The sequence below is a fragment of the Amblyomma americanum genome, chromosome 5 (assembly GCF_052857255.1).
Source record: "Amblyomma americanum isolate KBUSLIRL-KWMA chromosome 5, ASM5285725v1, whole genome shotgun sequence".
Lineage (NCBI taxonomy): Eukaryota > Metazoa > Arthropoda > Arachnida > Ixodida > Ixodidae > Amblyomma > Amblyomma americanum.
Window position 1 is genome coordinate 196300916 of NC_135501.1, and position 17140 is coordinate 196318055.

General features: G+C 52.7%; 1 protein-coding gene across 4 annotated transcripts in view; it reads left to right on the forward strand.

The window, feature by feature from the left end:
• Positions 1-17140, forward strand: part of pros (homeobox protein prospero) — a 214718-nt gene that overhangs the window by 168567 nt on the left and 29011 nt on the right. For all 4 annotated transcript variants that reach the window (XM_077666287.1, XM_077666289.1, XM_077666288.1 and 1 more), the window contains 2 exons: positions 2112-3969; positions 8035-8385. In XM_077666287.1, the coding sequence (XP_077522413.1) occupies positions 2234-3969; positions 8035-8385 (2087 nt within the window). In that variant the 5' untranslated portion in view covers positions 2112-2233. The remainder of the gene's footprint in view (positions 1-2111; positions 3970-8034; positions 8386-17140) is intronic.

A 17140-nucleotide genomic window follows, 5' to 3' on the forward strand; every position in this document is an offset into this window, starting at 1 on the left:
CCTTACAAAAAAACAAGTTGCACCAGTACACTCCATAGAAGATTTCGTTTTAAATCAAGCTGTTGTGTTTGATCTCGGCATTCTTTGGCTGGCTCACAGGCGGAGTGTATACTGCTCTAGAAGTTTAACGCCTTCGTAAGTGCGTTTCGTGAAAGGGCCCGTGTAAAAATGTAGCTCCCATCTCGAAACATCTTTCACGTTCTGAAACGCCAACCAATCATGAACGCTTTCTCTCGCCAGCCAATCACAAATGTTCACGCGGCAGATAATTAAGACTGCTCTCTTGCCAACGCTAATCGCTGCAGTTTTCTTGTAAATGCCGCTAACGAATAACGCTACTGCACGCCAACCAATCACGAATGTTTTCTTACGAAAGCCAGTAAAGAACCTTCTCTTGCGAAAGCCAATCACGAACGTTTTCTTACGACTGCCACTCAAGAACGCTCTAGCCAGCCAATCACCTACTGCTCGGTTATCTGGCTTGAGATTACGTGAGCTAAGCTTCGGTAACTTAACCCAATCTGTTTCCCCTGCTTATCGAGAGGTAAGACGCGGGTTCGAACCCGGCAGCGCCGGTCGAATTTCGATGGCGGCGAAATTCTAGAGGCCCGTGTACTGTGCGATGTCAGTGCACGTTAAAGAACCCCAGGTGGTCGAAATTTCCGGAGCTCCTCACTACGGCATCCCTCATATCCTGAATCGCTTTGGGACGTTAAACCCAAATAAACCTATCTTATCGAGAGGTGTCATTTCGGCTTGACGTCACTCAGAGTCAAGCAGTGTGTTGCAGGTTTCGGGCGGAAATTTCCCGCCAGATCGTACTGAGGACGATATTACCAGCCGAACTGAGAGCGCACAGCGCGTTCCGCAATACTGGGGGCCGTGAAAACGTTTTCCGGTCGCTTTGTTTTTTCCCGGCGATGGCGTTGCGCACGAGAGGATTGCGGCGACGACCCCCATCGTTTATTTCTGGCGGCACCGAAGCGCGTGCAAGGACTCCGCCGCTACCAAGGACGCCCGCGAAACTCCGAGTATGTGTTGCGGCCCCGCGATGACAATGGGTCCCGGGTCTCCGCGCACGGATCCGCAACCGCGTGCCGGTATACACGGGGCAGGATGTTTGCCTCCTGCCTTCGCTGGAAGAGAGAGGAGGGCTACGCTGGAGCGAGTTTTCGCAGTAGTACGTGCTGCGAGAGAAAACCTCCACCGCTAGCTGCCGCCAGGGATCGGCGTTCGCACCGCAAGGGCGACGTCGCCCCAGCGATTCCGGGAAGTTCGCGCCGAGGTCGATGTTGTCGCTGCTTCGAACGAGAGCTAAAAAAAAAGATGAAAGAAACCAGCCCGGTGCTGGGGCCTGTGGCTCTTTACCCCGACGCCGGCGCGCCAACTCGCGCACATACACACCACCACCACAGTCGTCGCGAGGGGTTTCGTTACGTACTGCGCACTGCCCGAGTGCCCCTTTCCCCCGAGCTGTTTTCCCGAATCCGAATGGCACGGTGTCGTGGTCGAGATGCAGGAAAGGGGAAAAGAACAAGAAGAACGCACAGCCGCTTCGTCTCGCCGCAACCATTATTAGTAGTCGTATAGCAGAGCAGTCGGGAGAGTGGGAGCGTGGCGGTGCGTGCTGTCTTACTACAAATGCGTCCTCCGTGTCGTAGCGAAGGGGGGAAGAGGGTGCGGAGGGGGAGCACGCTTAGGAGGGAGGGGAGTTAGGTGAGTAAGAAGGGGAGTACTAACGGGGACGCGCTCTCCACGTGTCTCGCACGCGCCCGAGCATTCGAGGGGGGGATTCTCGGCGGCGCCGGTGGCTTCCTTCTCCCCCAGACTAAGGAACCCCTCTTTCACGAAACGAGGGGTTTTCCCCCTTACCGAAAAAAAAAAGAACGGTAGCGAAATAAGAACGTAGAGAGCAACGGGAAATAAAAGAAAAAAAAGAGCGGCTCGCGCGCGCGCGGGCCGTCCCATCTGCCGCAGCCGGGCCCATTGTGGCGTAGCGCCGCCGCCGCCGCCGCGCTCTCCCGGCAGCAGCAGCAGCGGCGGCGTTCTTTGTGGCGTTCCTTGGCGTCGCCAGCTGTCCCCTCACCCTCGCCCTTCTTCCCTCGGCGCAGGTTCGCCCAAGTGTGACACGAATGCCGCGCGGCTGCTGCAGCAGCTCCTGAGGCGGCGGCCCTCCTCTTCCTCCCCTCTCCGAACGCCGGCGCGGCCAATCGGAAGCCTTCGTCTTGGCGTGATGTCATCGGAGGAAGACTCGGCCGGCGAGGGCCAACTCAGTTTCGCCGCACGCGCGAAGGCCAAGAGGACGACGTCGTCGCGGCTGCCGCGCGTCGACGCCGGAGAACCGCGAGCCGCCGTCGTGGCCCCCCCTTCGGCGAACGGAACGTCGCTCGACCTGCGATCGCCGCTGCGCAATGGCTTCATGAGTGGCGACGAGCAGCTGGAGGCGGGAGAGCGCGGTGCGCACCTCCTCCGCGACATCCTGCAGGGTCGCCGCGGAGACGAGGAGGAAGACGACGAGGAAGGCGCCGACGCCTCCGCGCAGGACGAAGACGACGACGAGGAGATGGCCGCCGCGGCCGACGGCAGCGCGCGCGCCTCGGACGACGAGACGGACGCCAAGAGGGCGCGAGTCGAGAACATCGTGTCCAACATGCGCCGCGGCGGCGGCGACGCCCCGGTCAGCGCCCCCGCGCCAGCGGTCAACGGGTGCAAGAAGCGCAAGCTGTACCAGCCCCAGCAGGCGCTGTCGGCCGACGACGAGCTGCGGCTGAGGGGCCGCGTCGACCGGGACTCCTTCCGCCAGGACCTGCTGCGGCTCAAGACCGAGGTGGCCACCATGCAGCGACGCTACGACGAGATGCACAGCGAGGATGAGGACGGCGCCGCCTCGGACGACTCGGCCACCGCCGGCGGCCAGCTCAACAACAACGAGGACGACTGCCGCGAACTGACGACGCCGCCGTCCGAGCTGTCGACGGACGCGCCGCGTTCGTCGCCGCTGCGAGACGTCAAACCTCCCGTTGTGCGCGGAGACGTGAACCCGTCGGCGAGTCCCCCGGAGACCCCTCCGGACGAGTTCCGCCACTCGCGGCTCCCCGAGGCGCCTCGCCAGACGTGCATAGTGAGACCCCCTCCCGCCGTGGTGTACCCGCAGGACATGGAGCGACTCGTGAACGCCATCAAGTCCGAGATCAGCTGCGTCATCCCGCGACTCATCGACAGCGTGGTGTGGCGGTTCGCGCGGCAGCCCTCCGAAGTGCTGGTCGCGGCGGCAGCCGCTGCCGCGGCCGCCTCGCACCCTCCCGCGCCGACGACGGTGGCCCGGAGACTGGACGGGGCGCCGCCCTGCCGCGACGACCAGCGCAGCATGCTGACGCAGATGCTGGACCGCAAGTCCCCGCGCACCAAGGTCCTGGACCGGAACCGCATGAACGGCCACCGGGGCTCCCCCGGCAGCAGCGAGCGGCCCTTCTACCCGAGCGCCTCGACGCCGCTCAAGAGCCGGCACACGCCGCCGTCTTCGTTCTCGGAGCCCGTGCTGCCGGAGCAGACCGAGGCCATGTCCCTGGTGGTGCCGACCAAGAAGAAGAGGCACAAGGTCACGGACACGCGGCTCGTGGGCCGCGAGCCCGGCAGCCCCTCCAAGGAGTCGCCGGGCGGCGGTGGCGGCGCCGGCTACCCGCCGCCGCCTCTGGTCCCTGTGTCTCTGCCCACGTCGGTGGCCATTCCCAACCCGAGCCTGCACCACGCGGCAGACGTCTTCTTCCACGTGGACCAGCCGCGGCTCTACGAGGAGCAGGGCACCCCGCTGCCCCTCATGCTGGCCGCCGCGGCGCACTCGCCGGCCGAGGCGCCGCCGCACCGGTACCCTTCGCTGGCGGCGCCCCGTGCACCGCCTCCGCCGCAGGACAATGACTCGGATAACAGCCAGGAGTACGACTCCAGCATGGCCATGATGTCATTCCTCAAGTGAGTGTCGCCTCGTCCCGCTTTAACTCACATTCTTGCATGTGTTTCGCCATGCTGCAAAATTATTCCTTGCAGTGCTAAGGATCTGTTGGGGCCTGATAAAACGCAAGTCTGTTGTTAGAAATAAGGCGCGGTTCAGGTGTCCAACGATATATGAGACAGATACTGCGCCATTTCCTGTCCCCAAAAAACAATTATTATTATTATTGTTCGAAATGAACGGGCACTGAACGACAATCAGCTTGTATATCGCCGAAGTTCTTTTAACAATTCATTCGCTTGCTGTGGTTAGAGCAGTTACGCAGAGAGCACTAGCGTAATGAGTGCAACCGCAGAGAGAACCAAAGAAGCAATTTATAGTATAAAATGAACTTAGAAGGGCTCGTAGCTGAGAAAGTTGGTATACATAGTGGCGCAAATGACATTAGCGCAGGAATCGCTAAGAGCGCGGGCAAGTCAAACGGTATTCGATGAATTTCTCTTCGTGACTAAATAGTGATTTTTAACCACCTGTAAATCTCGTGAAAGAAGCAGGGTATTTTTCATAAGCTCCGGCGCAGTCCTGTAGAGTTCGCTCTCGCAAGGCGACGTTATATTGCGGTAGCGTAAGTAACTGCACATTTCTCAGGTATAAAAGGTGAACGCGAAAACAGGAGTCCCGTTATAGCAAATAAACAAAGTGGATACCCTCTAGTATATCAAATTTTATACTATAGCATTACTATTGATTCATTTTATATACAAGTAATCGGGATTACACTGGATATTCTCTCGCCTTTCATTACGGTGGAATCAAATTAATTATATCTTTATTTATAATAAAATGAATTTCGGACACATCCAAAGCGCACTGCCAACGTAGACAGTGTTATGTCATCAGGAACTGGCTGTGATAGGTCCACTGTAGCGTACGAGTACCAACGCACATACCAACCCCTGAATATTTACTCGTCTCTTGGACTGTTCTTCCTTCTGTGTCTGTGCCAGAGCGCACATGAACACATCATATAGCTTAATTGACTTAGTGTCGTTCTCTAAACGTTGCTGCTTGTTTTCAAAGGAACAATAACCTCAGAATAGGAAAAAATAAGTTAATGTCAGCTGCAGCGCCCTATCTGTACGATGCTGCAGGTTATCGTGTCAAGTGGTAAAGGTTGTCCTGGTGATGAGGTTGGTGGTGTATATCGGGTCCCCGTCCTCTTTGTCATGCTGTGGTTATGTTCCGTCGACATGAACATTTAGAACTCAGCTGTGTAGTCTCGGAGGCTATGTCCTATGTCGCGGTAAAATTATGCCGCGTATGTAGCTCTCACTGCCACCATTTAAAGAATATGTGTGAGATTGAACAAGAGGGGAATAGGTTTTCAGTGGCATGCATATTATTAAAAGCTCAGAAGTCTTTCTGGCGTGAGCGCATTTGTCTCCGCACTTTACGAAACACTTTACGGGGCTAACTCGCATCAAACACGTTCGAATAAGAAGAAATTCAGCGCTACACGTGTTCCTGAGTCCGTCCGTAAAAAGTACAGCTGAATGTATTCTTTTAGCGAAGTGTATACGAATGCTGTCTTGTTGAGCATCAAAATGGGTGGCATGCGGACAAGTTGGCATTGGCTCAGTGATTCTTATCTGCCATTTTTCAAGGCACGTTCGGGCCACGCGACCGCATTGCCCCTGTCAGTTGGCCTTTCTTTTTTTTCATATATATTGCATCCGGTGGCACTGCAGGCTATCCGTTCCGTTCATCAACTATACAATGAAGGGCTTCCATACGGCCTCCTTCATGTCGTTGTTCTCTCATTGGATTATTATCAAACAGCCTCTCTTGTTATCACGGATTTTTTCATTTCCCTGATAAAACAACTTCCAGTCCATTGTGTCCGGCATATATTGCACGTTCAATAGTCCCCCTCCAAATACCGACTCATCCTCAGTTCAAACTTCATTTAAAGCGTGATCCGTAAGAAAAAGCGGTTTCTATTACTCTTGTGTAGGCTTATCTGATCCCCCCCCCCCTTTTTTGTTATCGTAAAAATAACGCTTCTACAGACTGTACTTCCGGTGTAGGCGGCAATTGCCTTTCTATTGTGTTCTGTCTACAGTTTGCAACTGTGACGTCTCAAAATCAAGTGCGCAGCACACCATTAACTCTAGCTCAAATATAGCCGACTCGCGTGAGACATTAAGCCGCAATTCGAACGAGCAATACACCGCGTATTATCTCCCTAGAAAACAAATTTTTAACAATGTGTGCGAAGCTTGATCTCGGTAATGTTGCGGTAATAATTGTCTAGTGCCGCCACCTGTCGTGGGGTGCGGTAAATGCATTGGGAAAAGCCAGGTTCAACGCCGCGCTAGGTGCGTTAGTTCCGCAAGGGATGAGTAATGATCATTACCACGTCGAACACCGTGTAACAGTGCATACTCCAGCTGCGCTCCGATCGGCGCTTTTTAAACCTAGCTTTGCATTACCAGAATGTTTCGTGACCTGTCAGCGAGGAAGATGAACGCGCGCATATATCACCACGGCCATAAACGGTGCATCATTGTGGAGCTTGTAAAATAAATTCGCCATGTTTGGTTGAATTTCTGTTGTTATGCTAATGACTTTTCTATATCAGCATAAAAAGTGGCGTTTTCGTGCTCATGACTATATTCCTATTTGTCCTAACGCGTCGCTCGAAGCTATATCAACGACACGCTTTTTTTACCTGTGCCTATAAAATAATAATAATAAAGGCAATATCATATTTAAGCTTCCTAGAGTCCTCCTGCAACGCCGCTTCCTGGCAGTGCGTACTGAAAACGTTGGCTGTTGGCTAACCTTTTGCTGTTGCAGCATGCATAGCTCAAAGCACAGACGGAAGCATGGCTGCCATAGACTGAGTCATCTGTTTATGTGAAAAACAAATCCCTAGCTGCTAACACAATTCGTTGCGGTAAGTAAACCTAGACTAAAGTAACTACCCAGAGCACGCACGCCCACACTTTGCAGCTAATGTCATGCTTTCCTAACGCAGAAATTGTTAAGAAAAAGCTCTAAAGTATGAAACAAGAATTAAATTGCGGACGCAGGCAAACTCTAGAGGTCCTGTTTTTCGTGCCGTTCTATTATCTTTGACCCCTTTCTTGTGTCCTTCCAAAAGCTATTCCTTTCTTTTGTTTGTCCTGGGTCGCGCTATCTTTATTCGAATAAATTATAGCCTCGGAATAGGTCTTACTCGACTATCTGGGCCAAAATAAAGTCACCCGCTTACCCCTCTGGACTATATACGACGGGCAGCAAGAACGACTGAATTAAATTTAATTGGAGGGTAATTAATTTGTGTAATTAGACATACATGTGCGACATTCATGGACAAAATAATGGAAAATTGTAAAGTGCTGTTATGGAAACATCGACGGTAATAGCACATTCTTGCAATGCGTTGCAAAATCTTCGTTTTTTTTTTCAATCGCTAGCAGTTAAGACTGCCACAGAAAACCTATGCGGAACGCTTTTGAGGATACAAAAAACGTTTATAGCAAAATAATGCGAGTCTGTGGACGGTAGCTCTGCCAATATAATGATTGTTACAGCGATATCTTACAATTTATGAAAAAAAATTGCGTTCATAAGCTCTTTCCCGTTTAAAAATGCTTTTGTCCAGAATTGTTGGGTAATAATAATAGTAATAATTGGTTTTTGTGGAAAGGAAATGGCCCAGTATCTGTCTCATATATCGTTGGACACCTGAACCGCATCGTAAGGGAAGGGATGAAGGAGGGAGTGAAAGAAGAAAGGAAGATAGAGGTGCCGTAGTGGAGGGCTCCGGAATAATTTCGACCACCTGGGGATCTTTAACGTGCACTGACATCGCACAGCACACAGGCGCCTTAGCGTTTTGCCTCCATAAAAACGCAGCCGCCGCGGTCGGGTTCGAACCCGGGAACTCCGGATCAGTAGCCGAGCGCCCAACCCACTGAGCCACCGCGGCGGGTAGAATTGTTCGGTACGATTTCTTTTTCAGTGGACGCAGATGCGCCGATGATGATAAAATTGGATTGGATTGAATTGGATTGCAGGTACTTCAACGGGGGCGGAGGTCCCTCGTCTCACGGTCCGGCGTCAGCGGGCCTCCCAGGCGGTCCGGGCAGCCAGGGAGCCAATCACGCGGGCAGCCGTGGCGACAACTCCTCGGTCGCCTCGGACTCGCCGGGCTTCAAGTCGCTGAGCGCCGGCGGAGGTGGAGGTGGCGGCGGTGGAGGCGGTGGTGGCTACACCAGCACGCTCACACCCATGCACCTTCGCAAGGCCAAGCTCATGTTCTTCTACGTGCGCTACCCAAGCTCGGCCATTCTCAAGATGTACTTCCCGGACATCAACTTCAACAAGAACAACACCGCGCAGCTCGTGAAGTGGTTCTCCAACTTTCGGTGAGTCCCGATTCCTTGAAGTGTCTGCTCAAAGCACAGAACCTGGTGACGTTTTGGGCACAAAGATGGAGTCCGCCAGCGAACGAATTGCGTGCCGTGTGCTTGTCTTCGTTAGAGCAAAGGTGTGCGCCAAAAACTGTGCCGCTTAGCAAGTTGCGGTAGAATGCGTGAATTAATGGAGTCTATTAAGGCGAATCGGACGATGGTCGTGCACTAAAGCTGTCGGTAAAGTACATTTCGGCGTCGTACTTTTGTGTCTCTCCGCGTCGTGTGAAGTGTCGTGAGACAGTGAGGGGGTCTTGAATTCCGCCTGCACCCGGTCCTTTTTGTCTGCTTTATATATTTCCTTAGCACCAACAAGAGGTGGAGTTTTGACGTAGGCTATTTTCGTCTTCCCAGTCGCGCAGCGAATTTTGGACTGGCGAGACTAATCAGTACGGTGCTAACTATAACTCACGTCTCCTTCAAAATAAACCCGAACAGGAAACCAGTCTGTCCGAACTAGTTACATATCTTATAGTTGTCTCCGTCATGGCGTATCCGTCGTTTCATTTTCCTGTCTATCTCAGTACAGAATGTGCCTATCACGACGGCTGTTAAGGAGCGAAAGAACAAAAGAAAAGAGAAGCCTTTCAGAAAGTATCGCTCAGGGCTCGCGCACACGCAAAAAAAAAAAGCGAATCAAGTGGCGTGCAGAAACTCTCCAGGCTTTGATGGGGGCAGCTGAACTTGAGAGGCGCTCTCCTCCGCTACTCGCGAGGCGCTCGACAGATGGCCGGGTGCGCGAGGTTGCGGCGAACACTCAGTGCGAAGGAAGGGTATGGATGACGTCACGCCATGCAGGTGTATGTCTGAAGAAATAACAATGAACAAATAAACGAGGTGTTGCGCGCAGAGTGCAGATTTCCGCGAGACGAACAGGGAGCACCGTTACAAGCGCCCCCCCCCCCCCCCCTCCCTTCCACTTGAGCCCCAACCCCGAGGCTACAGATGACGTTGAACGTATCCGACTCACTCGCTCGCCAAGCGCTGGCGTCGTGGAAAACCGGGACCGATAAGCGAGGCGGGCGGCAAATGCGGGGATCTAGGCACGTATGTATAACCCGCTATCCGCAAAAAAACACAGCCTAGGGCCGGTTTCGCTCAAGCTGCAGCGATAGAAAGTTCAGCACTTCGTCTTGAAGGGGGGTGGGGGGGGGGGGGAGCTATTGTTTAAGGCTTTCCGATGTGTGAAGGGCAGCTTCCCTGTCTTTCGCCTCGTCGGCACAAGCGTTCCGCTGCGTCACCTCCCCGGATCGCCGTGCCTGCAAAAGATACAAGCTGTCCCTCTCCCTCTCTGCACCTTGCTTGAACGAAAATGCGTGCAGTATGGCGACGACTCGACATCTAGAGAATCTTCAAGCCGTTCGTAGGGCGCGATAATTTTAATGATCAAATTCGCACGCTTAAAACGTTTTGCGATTGGCTGTAGCGGTATATCGTGGGGCTACTGCGGTTGGTCGCCGCGCCAATCGCGGACGCTGCTTTCGTGTGAATTCCATCAAGGGCGGCTTGTGATTAGTGTCGCGACACTATAGTGAATGCTTCTGCAACGCTGAGCGGTTTTGCCGACGCGGAGCATAGAGGGTGTTCGTGGTCAAAAAGGAGAGGGCGCTGATGTGGGGACGAGCGCGCCTGCGTTCGCGCAATTTAACTCGTGATTGGCAGCCGGCGATTGGCAGTCCTGTCTTGACAGCGAGCAGCCCGCAAGAGATTGGCCGCGCTGATCGCACCGTCGTCTTCCCGGGTGTGGCAGTGTGTCCGGCAGCGCTGACCCGTGGTCCGTAAAGAAGTTAGGGGAACAGAGGAGATAAGGACAGGGGGGAATCGCATTGTCCTTCCTATAGACTTTAAAGATACCGCGCTCGCTTCGCCGCACACCCAAGCTGACCATCCTGAAGTTGCGCGCAGGGATTTATTGGATGTCTTTGTGAGGCTGTTGTCCATCGCAAGCGGAATGGACACCTTTCTATCGCACATACACTATAGCGTTGCGGGAAATTTTCTTCCTTTTCTAAAGAGATGGGGGGAGGGGGAGAAAAAGTTTCGTCGAGTGCTGTGAGGTCTTGGTGAAGGGGTTGACTAACGCAAAAAGTGATGCCTCGAGTACATGCTTGACTGCATACCTGAAGCCTTTGCCTCGCGAGTTGGTACCCCCCCCCCCCCCCCCCCCCCTGGATGCTCCCCTGGCAGGTCTTTAATCGTTCGCGCTAAACGCATTTGTGGGCGGATCCGCAAAATATGTATGCACCATATCATCTCTTTTCGGCCTTTTGCACGTCTTTAGGCAACTGATTTAAAAAAAAAAGAAGTAAACTGCTCGAATTTCGCGATTCAATCAAATCGGTGCCTATAGCTGCTTACTTGGTTCTTTAATAAATGTTAGTTTTTTGCTTCATTTTATTTTAACCTTTATGCTGTTTCGTTACACGTTCCTTATTAGGAATTGGGGCGTATTTTTTTCCGCACTTCGCACTGAATCCGTTCTGTCTTCCTCAGATTGTGTGCAACTGTACCGCGTGCCTGCAACTTCATACCGTAACCGTTCTTCCGGCATGCTTTATCCGAAATCAGCGATATATTTTTTTCATATGTAGCGTTCTCTCTACGGCTATAATTGGTAGCCCATACCTCACCCTTATACGCGCGCTCCGCGGAGGTTTAATTGTGGAGTATGCTGAGAAAGGTGTTTTATTCCTTTTTTTTATCTGCAATGCGTGGTTCGACAGTCCTCGGGCGTCCACACCTGTCTGCGTTTCCGACGCGTTTCCGGCTTTGAAAAATTATTCCGGGAACACAATAGTTTTGCGAACGCACTGACGTGCGAAAAATGACAGGTGTGGATCCGAGTTTATACCTTCCGTGCTAAAAAACTGAGCTGGAGAGCGTACACAATTCGGTGCAGACGGCAGATGCTGCGCTCGAGGCGCATTCGGACTACCTTGTAAAAAGGCATCGATTCGCCCAGCTGGTTCGGTGGCGCCATCTCTCGGCAGTAGCGCGCTTCAGAGCTTCGCGTCGAGCACGTGCGCCTTGGGGCGGAGCATCCTTTTCGTTGGGCTCCGTACGGAATCTGTTGCTGGGTTGGTGAGTTGATGGCGCAAGCATCAAAATCAATGCACCAGCACCTGCGCTGTGCAAGCATAAGGATCTGTAAGCACCAGCACCGTATTGGTTTTTACACAGTGCACATGCATTTATTTGTTCACTCCGCTTATTTAGTGAATGTAGACGTCGAGCAAGGCGACTGAAAGCAGCGCTGTTATCAGAATGTCGTGAGCAGGGCATAGACCGTATGCTCATCAAAAAAAAAAAAAGACCTTATTGAGTTCAACCGCTTTGTAAGACCAGGAAGACCTCTGCCGCTGGCCGGAATCATGACCGGAACGCATCCCAGTTGACTCACATGCGGAAGCATTCAAACATTCGGGTCGCACCAGCCACTCGCCAACACTTCGCTATAGAAGAGGCTGCTGCCAGTAATGAATCAGAGCGGATAATCTTTGCTGTTGCTTTTCAACATCGTGGGACGCGGGTTTATACCAAGGTCTATCGGGCATTCGATCCGGTCACTGACACGGGTTAGCCACCAAAAGCATAACAATGTGCATTCCTATAGTTGCAGCAGTTATGTTGTAGTGATGTTTTGTGACACTACGTAGCTTTTACTCTTTGTGTGCGTCTTTTTTGTTCGGTGAAGGGACAATGGTCGGGTTGATGTTTTTATCTGGAAACTCTGCTTTCAGAGTAGACGTCGAATGCGACGCGCCCGTCATAATACAATTATTGAGGTCGTGCGTACATGCCTGCCGGCCTTGTAATATGTCTATGACGTAACCGTGCTTTTCAAATAAATTCAATGGTTTAAAAGCGTCCGCTTTTTACAGGGAAGAAAAAAAACTGAATCGTAAATGTGTGAATAAATTGAGAAATTTGAAATTGTCGGTTTTTTTTTTCATCGAATTATCACAAAGCTAGGAGAAGAGGGAATATAACGGGATTTCGCTTCATAAGGGAACGCCCTTCTTGCGTGCATTCAAGTTGTTTCGGAAAGCTATAGCTCTTGCAACGACGCAACTATCGATTATCTATCTTGGAATGGTTGCCAAACATGTGTTCCTGGAAACTTAAGTACTCGCTCTTCCTGCTGACACAATGCTCGACTCATAAAATCGCTTTTAACGCAAGTGACTTGCGCAAGCAAGGTATTTTTAAAAAAGCAAAGGCAGAAGCAAAATTTCCTGCGGCGCATTCAATTATAACTTCGTTCTCTGAAACATAAGGAGTGGTCACACTGAATCTCGCCTGATTTGTTACGCAGTACTGCGAAGGGGGGCATCTGAGTGCACGTGTTCGAATCTGCAATGGAGTGAACCTCAAAAATTTACTAACGGCTGACGTCAGTTTCGTATCACCTAGTATCCTGTCTAATAAAATGTTGCGGAAACTTCGCCGTCGTAACGAATTCGCGTGGCCCCGGTGTTTCTTTCTTTTATTTTTTGTTTGTTTTTGTTTATATCGGTCTACCGCAAAGCAAGCTCGCAAACTAACGATGCATGTCGCAACGATACCCAGTCAGCAGTACTCGCATCTACCAAGCATAAGTACGAACAGGACAAACCACTTTCGTTAGCGTGCGTTATTCTGCCGGGCGCGAGGTTTGGGGTTGATACCCGGTCGCGAAGGGGAACGGGATGCAGAAGCGCTTGCGTGTATACCAATGCAGAGATTTCAGTACGGGTTAAAGAAGCCCAGGTGTTTGTCGCATCCAATTCGGAGCCTTTCGCTGCGGCATCTTTCATGCATGCCTCAGGGGCGTGAAAACGCTCTCATTAGAAAATTAAAGGAAGATCAGGAACCCGAGATCGCTTTCGGGGCGAGAGATTTTCTTTGCAGCTGATCTCGCCTTTTCTCTAAATTGCATTACGGCGCCTCGGCTAAGTGCTGGCTCCCTGCTTGCGGTGTAAGGCGGCGGCTATCGAGTCTAAAGGGAACGTGCAGCCGAGCAATTTCATTTAGAAAACGGTGTGGAGTGAGAGAGAGTGCGCGCGCATGGGCTTCACCGCTTATCCGCTTGCATTGCGGTGCAGCACGACTTCTTGGCCCGAGCGTGGCGCGGGTGTTCGGCAGCGAAGCCCCCACTCTCCCCTTGTTTTCCGGCTCCTTCGTTAATTAGGATAATTTTGCCGCCGCGCTAATTTCTTCTCCGTGGTCTTCTGCAGCGTGCATTGTGGTGGAGGGCGGGCGAGCCGTGATTTCTGGAGGAGAACCACCTTTTTCTGGGGAGAGGTCTGGCGTCTTGTCTCGGAGAGCACAGGCGCCGTGTGGCATAGGGAGCTGGGAGCCGTCTGGCAGAAGGCGGGGGCGAGCTGTTGGGGGAATGGCGTGATTTGGGGATTTTGTAGCTAACCAGCGCTTCCCTGTCTAGGGAGAAGGAGGAGGGTAGAAGGGCGAATGGAAGGTTACAGGCTGGGGAAAAATGGGATAGCAGTTCACAGAGGAACTCAACGTCATCGTGGCATACGAACCAGCTAAAATGAGAAAGAAAGAGAGAGAGAAAGAAAGAAATAGAGAAATGAGCAAACAAACAAAGGAAGGAAGGAACAAAGAAAGAAAGAAAGAAAGAAAGAAAGAAAGAAAGAAAGAAAGAAAGAAAGAAAGAAAACATCTAGGTGGTACTCCAAGTACTCAGAGTGCGAAAAAGTGAGTGACGTGAGATGGTAGTGTAGGTACGTGGGCCGGTAATACTGCTATCGGAATCAATTTTAAGACGCGTTGTAGCTTACCTGTCCCCCAAGAACGGAGAACGGTTTCGGCTACACTTGTGAGAAAAAAAAAACTGTCCCGATTAATTTCGCCCTTTTTTATTCATCGTTTGAAAGCAGACACGATTCTGGGTGTTCGTCGGACAAACTTTCAGGTCTCTCTTTTTGTGCTTATGGTCGTTTAATATTTGCACTCCGCTCAGTAATATTTTAAGGAGAGTCATTACGCGTGTTATGACTGCTGCGTGTTGTGAACGTTGAAGAAAATATGAAATGAACGGTAACTGCGCATATTTGCATCTCCCTTTGATGCGGGGTCCCTATCGCTGTTCGGTGTGGGGTCGTATACGCCAGAACGGTGCCTCCCTATTCTCCATAACGCCCGTCTTCTTCAACATACCGAAAAAAAAGCTAATCTTCCCTTCAAACGACGCCATTACACAGGCGCGAAGAAAAGAAAGCAAATTAGCTGTGTGTGCAGCCTGCATCCAATATGGCGTTATAAGGGGGCGTAAACAATGCACTTTTTCCGCTCCTCGCCATTTGCGAGAATAAAAAATATACAGAAGGCGCAGGAAGGCTCCTCTTCGCTGATTGAAGCATTAGCTGCTGCGATCCCCGAAATTACTCGCGAGATAAGCGAACATCGCGCAACAGTCGTTGTTGTCTAAGTTGATGCGAACACGTCAAGCAGTGCAACCGCGGAAGATGAGTATAGGGAAAGGGGTCTGGTTAAAAGTGTGCAGCCTTGAGAAATGTCTGGAAGACCGGCGTTAACAAATCACAAGCTGTTGACCATATTGGTGTCAACCAGCAAGCAGCTGGCGTAGACTCTTGTCTTTGATTGGCCGGCCTCTTTCGCCGGCATCGACAGCAGTCATTCAGTGAAAGTAGTTTAGTGGGAATGAACGTGACGAATGCCGCAGCCGTACACAGCTATTGAGCAAGCTTCACAGCGCGACCAGCATCGCGCTCATTGTGGCTCTGATCAAGCGGGAACAAACGCAGGCGCTGAGGAAAGCGGTTGCTACGAGCCACGCGTTTTGACCGCGCTATAGAATAGAACGCAAATTTAACGACGGCAGTCCTCCCGAGTCTCTTAATCGTGTTTTGCGGCGGCGTCTTCCTCTTCTCTCCGCCCTCCTCACCCTTTAACCATTACCCTGCCGGAGCCCTGGGCAGCTTTCTCAGCCGGGTCCAGCATCTCTTCTTGTTTGCACTCTTTTGAATGCCGGTCATTAGTATACACACACAACACCGGTCCGTCGTTGTTGTTGCTCCTGGCGCGTCACTAAATCTTTGTCTCGTTGATTCGGGCCGAACCGGGCGCTCTGGGGACGATTAATTCCGGGGCCGGCCGCGTTTTCTCGCATGACCGAAGAGGCGCGTTGTTTAAAGGACACCCTGCTGATGACTCGCGCGATGCGGTCCGCGCACGCGCCCCTGTAAACGCAGCCGGAACCTGCCAAGGAAGGGAAGAGCCTCAAATCAAGCGAGAGAGGCCCAGTACGCTTCTTCCTTTCATTACTCTTTTCATTTTGTTGTCTCTCTCTCTCTCTCTTCATTTTATCTTCGCGCGGCGATGATCGCTGCAGCGGTACGACAGAGGGCGCGGCAGATGATCGTTCCCAATGACGAACAGCGCCGCCGCTGAAGCGTGATAAGAAGCCGCGCAGGGTGAGGAGGGGAGGAGGAATGGGGGGAGGGAGACAAGGGGCCAGCGCGCTTTAGATGCCGTGTTTGCGTACACACAAGCATCACGCGTGCGTGCGTGCGCGTGTATGTGCTAGCCGCGGACATCGTTTGCCACGCAGTCTCGCGGGAAACCCTGCGCGAGCCCTCTCTCCCGAACGCGATACACCCGCTGTCTTGCGCCGCACAGGCGTTGTTTCTTTCTGCCCCCTCAGTCCCCCTGGTTGTTGTTTATGTTGTTTAGCAAAGCGACTGGGGAGGTATACCAGCGAGAAGAAGCGAGTTGGGTGGCTGTTGTTGGGGGGAGGGGGGTGGGGGAGGTTAGCGCTTTGGCGATAAGGGGCTGCTGCTGCGGCGGCGACGGCCTCAAGCCTTGCCTTCCACTTTCGGTCCGCCCCTGCTCGCCGTTGACGCTAACGTTGTTTTCGTTGGGCGCGTTTTGCGCGCGCTTTTTTTTTGCGCGGGAAAACGGCGCGGCGGAGCTGGAGGAGCATCAGCAGCGGCGGCGAGGACGCGCTCTTGTTTTGCGGCCTGAGTTCATTAAGGAGGAGGGAGCTGGCAAGTGGGGATGCGAGCATCCCAACACGCGTGAGGAGAAGAAGAGATGCGACGTAGGGGGGGGGGGGGGGGGGGGGGGGCTTTCAGAGCGTCGAAGAAGAGTTTGTTGAGGCTGACTCGCTGGCTCTGGCTCTGGGGCTCAGTTCGTTAATTACCGTCGGGACTCTTCTCTCTGGGCCCAAGGAATCGCGAAACGCTCCGGCATAAGCAGCAGCAACAGCGCTGGACGGAGCTGGTGTTGGTGCAGGAGCGACAAGGACGGGTGCCAGCGAGGGAAGAGTGCGCGCGGTAGCGCGTGTATCTAAATTAGCAGCGCCCACCTTCCCCCCTCTGCTTCCCCGGCCTCTTGCCCAGTCCCAGCCGTGCATCCGGAGCTTTCTTTCCATTGACTTTTATTGACTTCCCCGCGAGTGCTTTGGGCCGGCTTTGCGAGAGAATGGCTCATCTTGGAGGGGAAAACGTCGTCAGGGCCGTTCTTTTGCGCGCTCCGGCTGGAAACGCTGCCTGTTTCGGGATGCGACTTGCTATACCCCACAATCTGATGAGAGCGCCCAGCATGTGCGTGTGCACGCGTTAGTAGCGGCTTGGCATCGGCGCTGATGGCCCCGGCGAGGGATGACGCCGAGCGGCTAATGACCGGAGCTGAGGCAGTGTATGCGTATACGTGCGCTTGCTTGCTACGCCCTCTCTTCCTCTTTCAC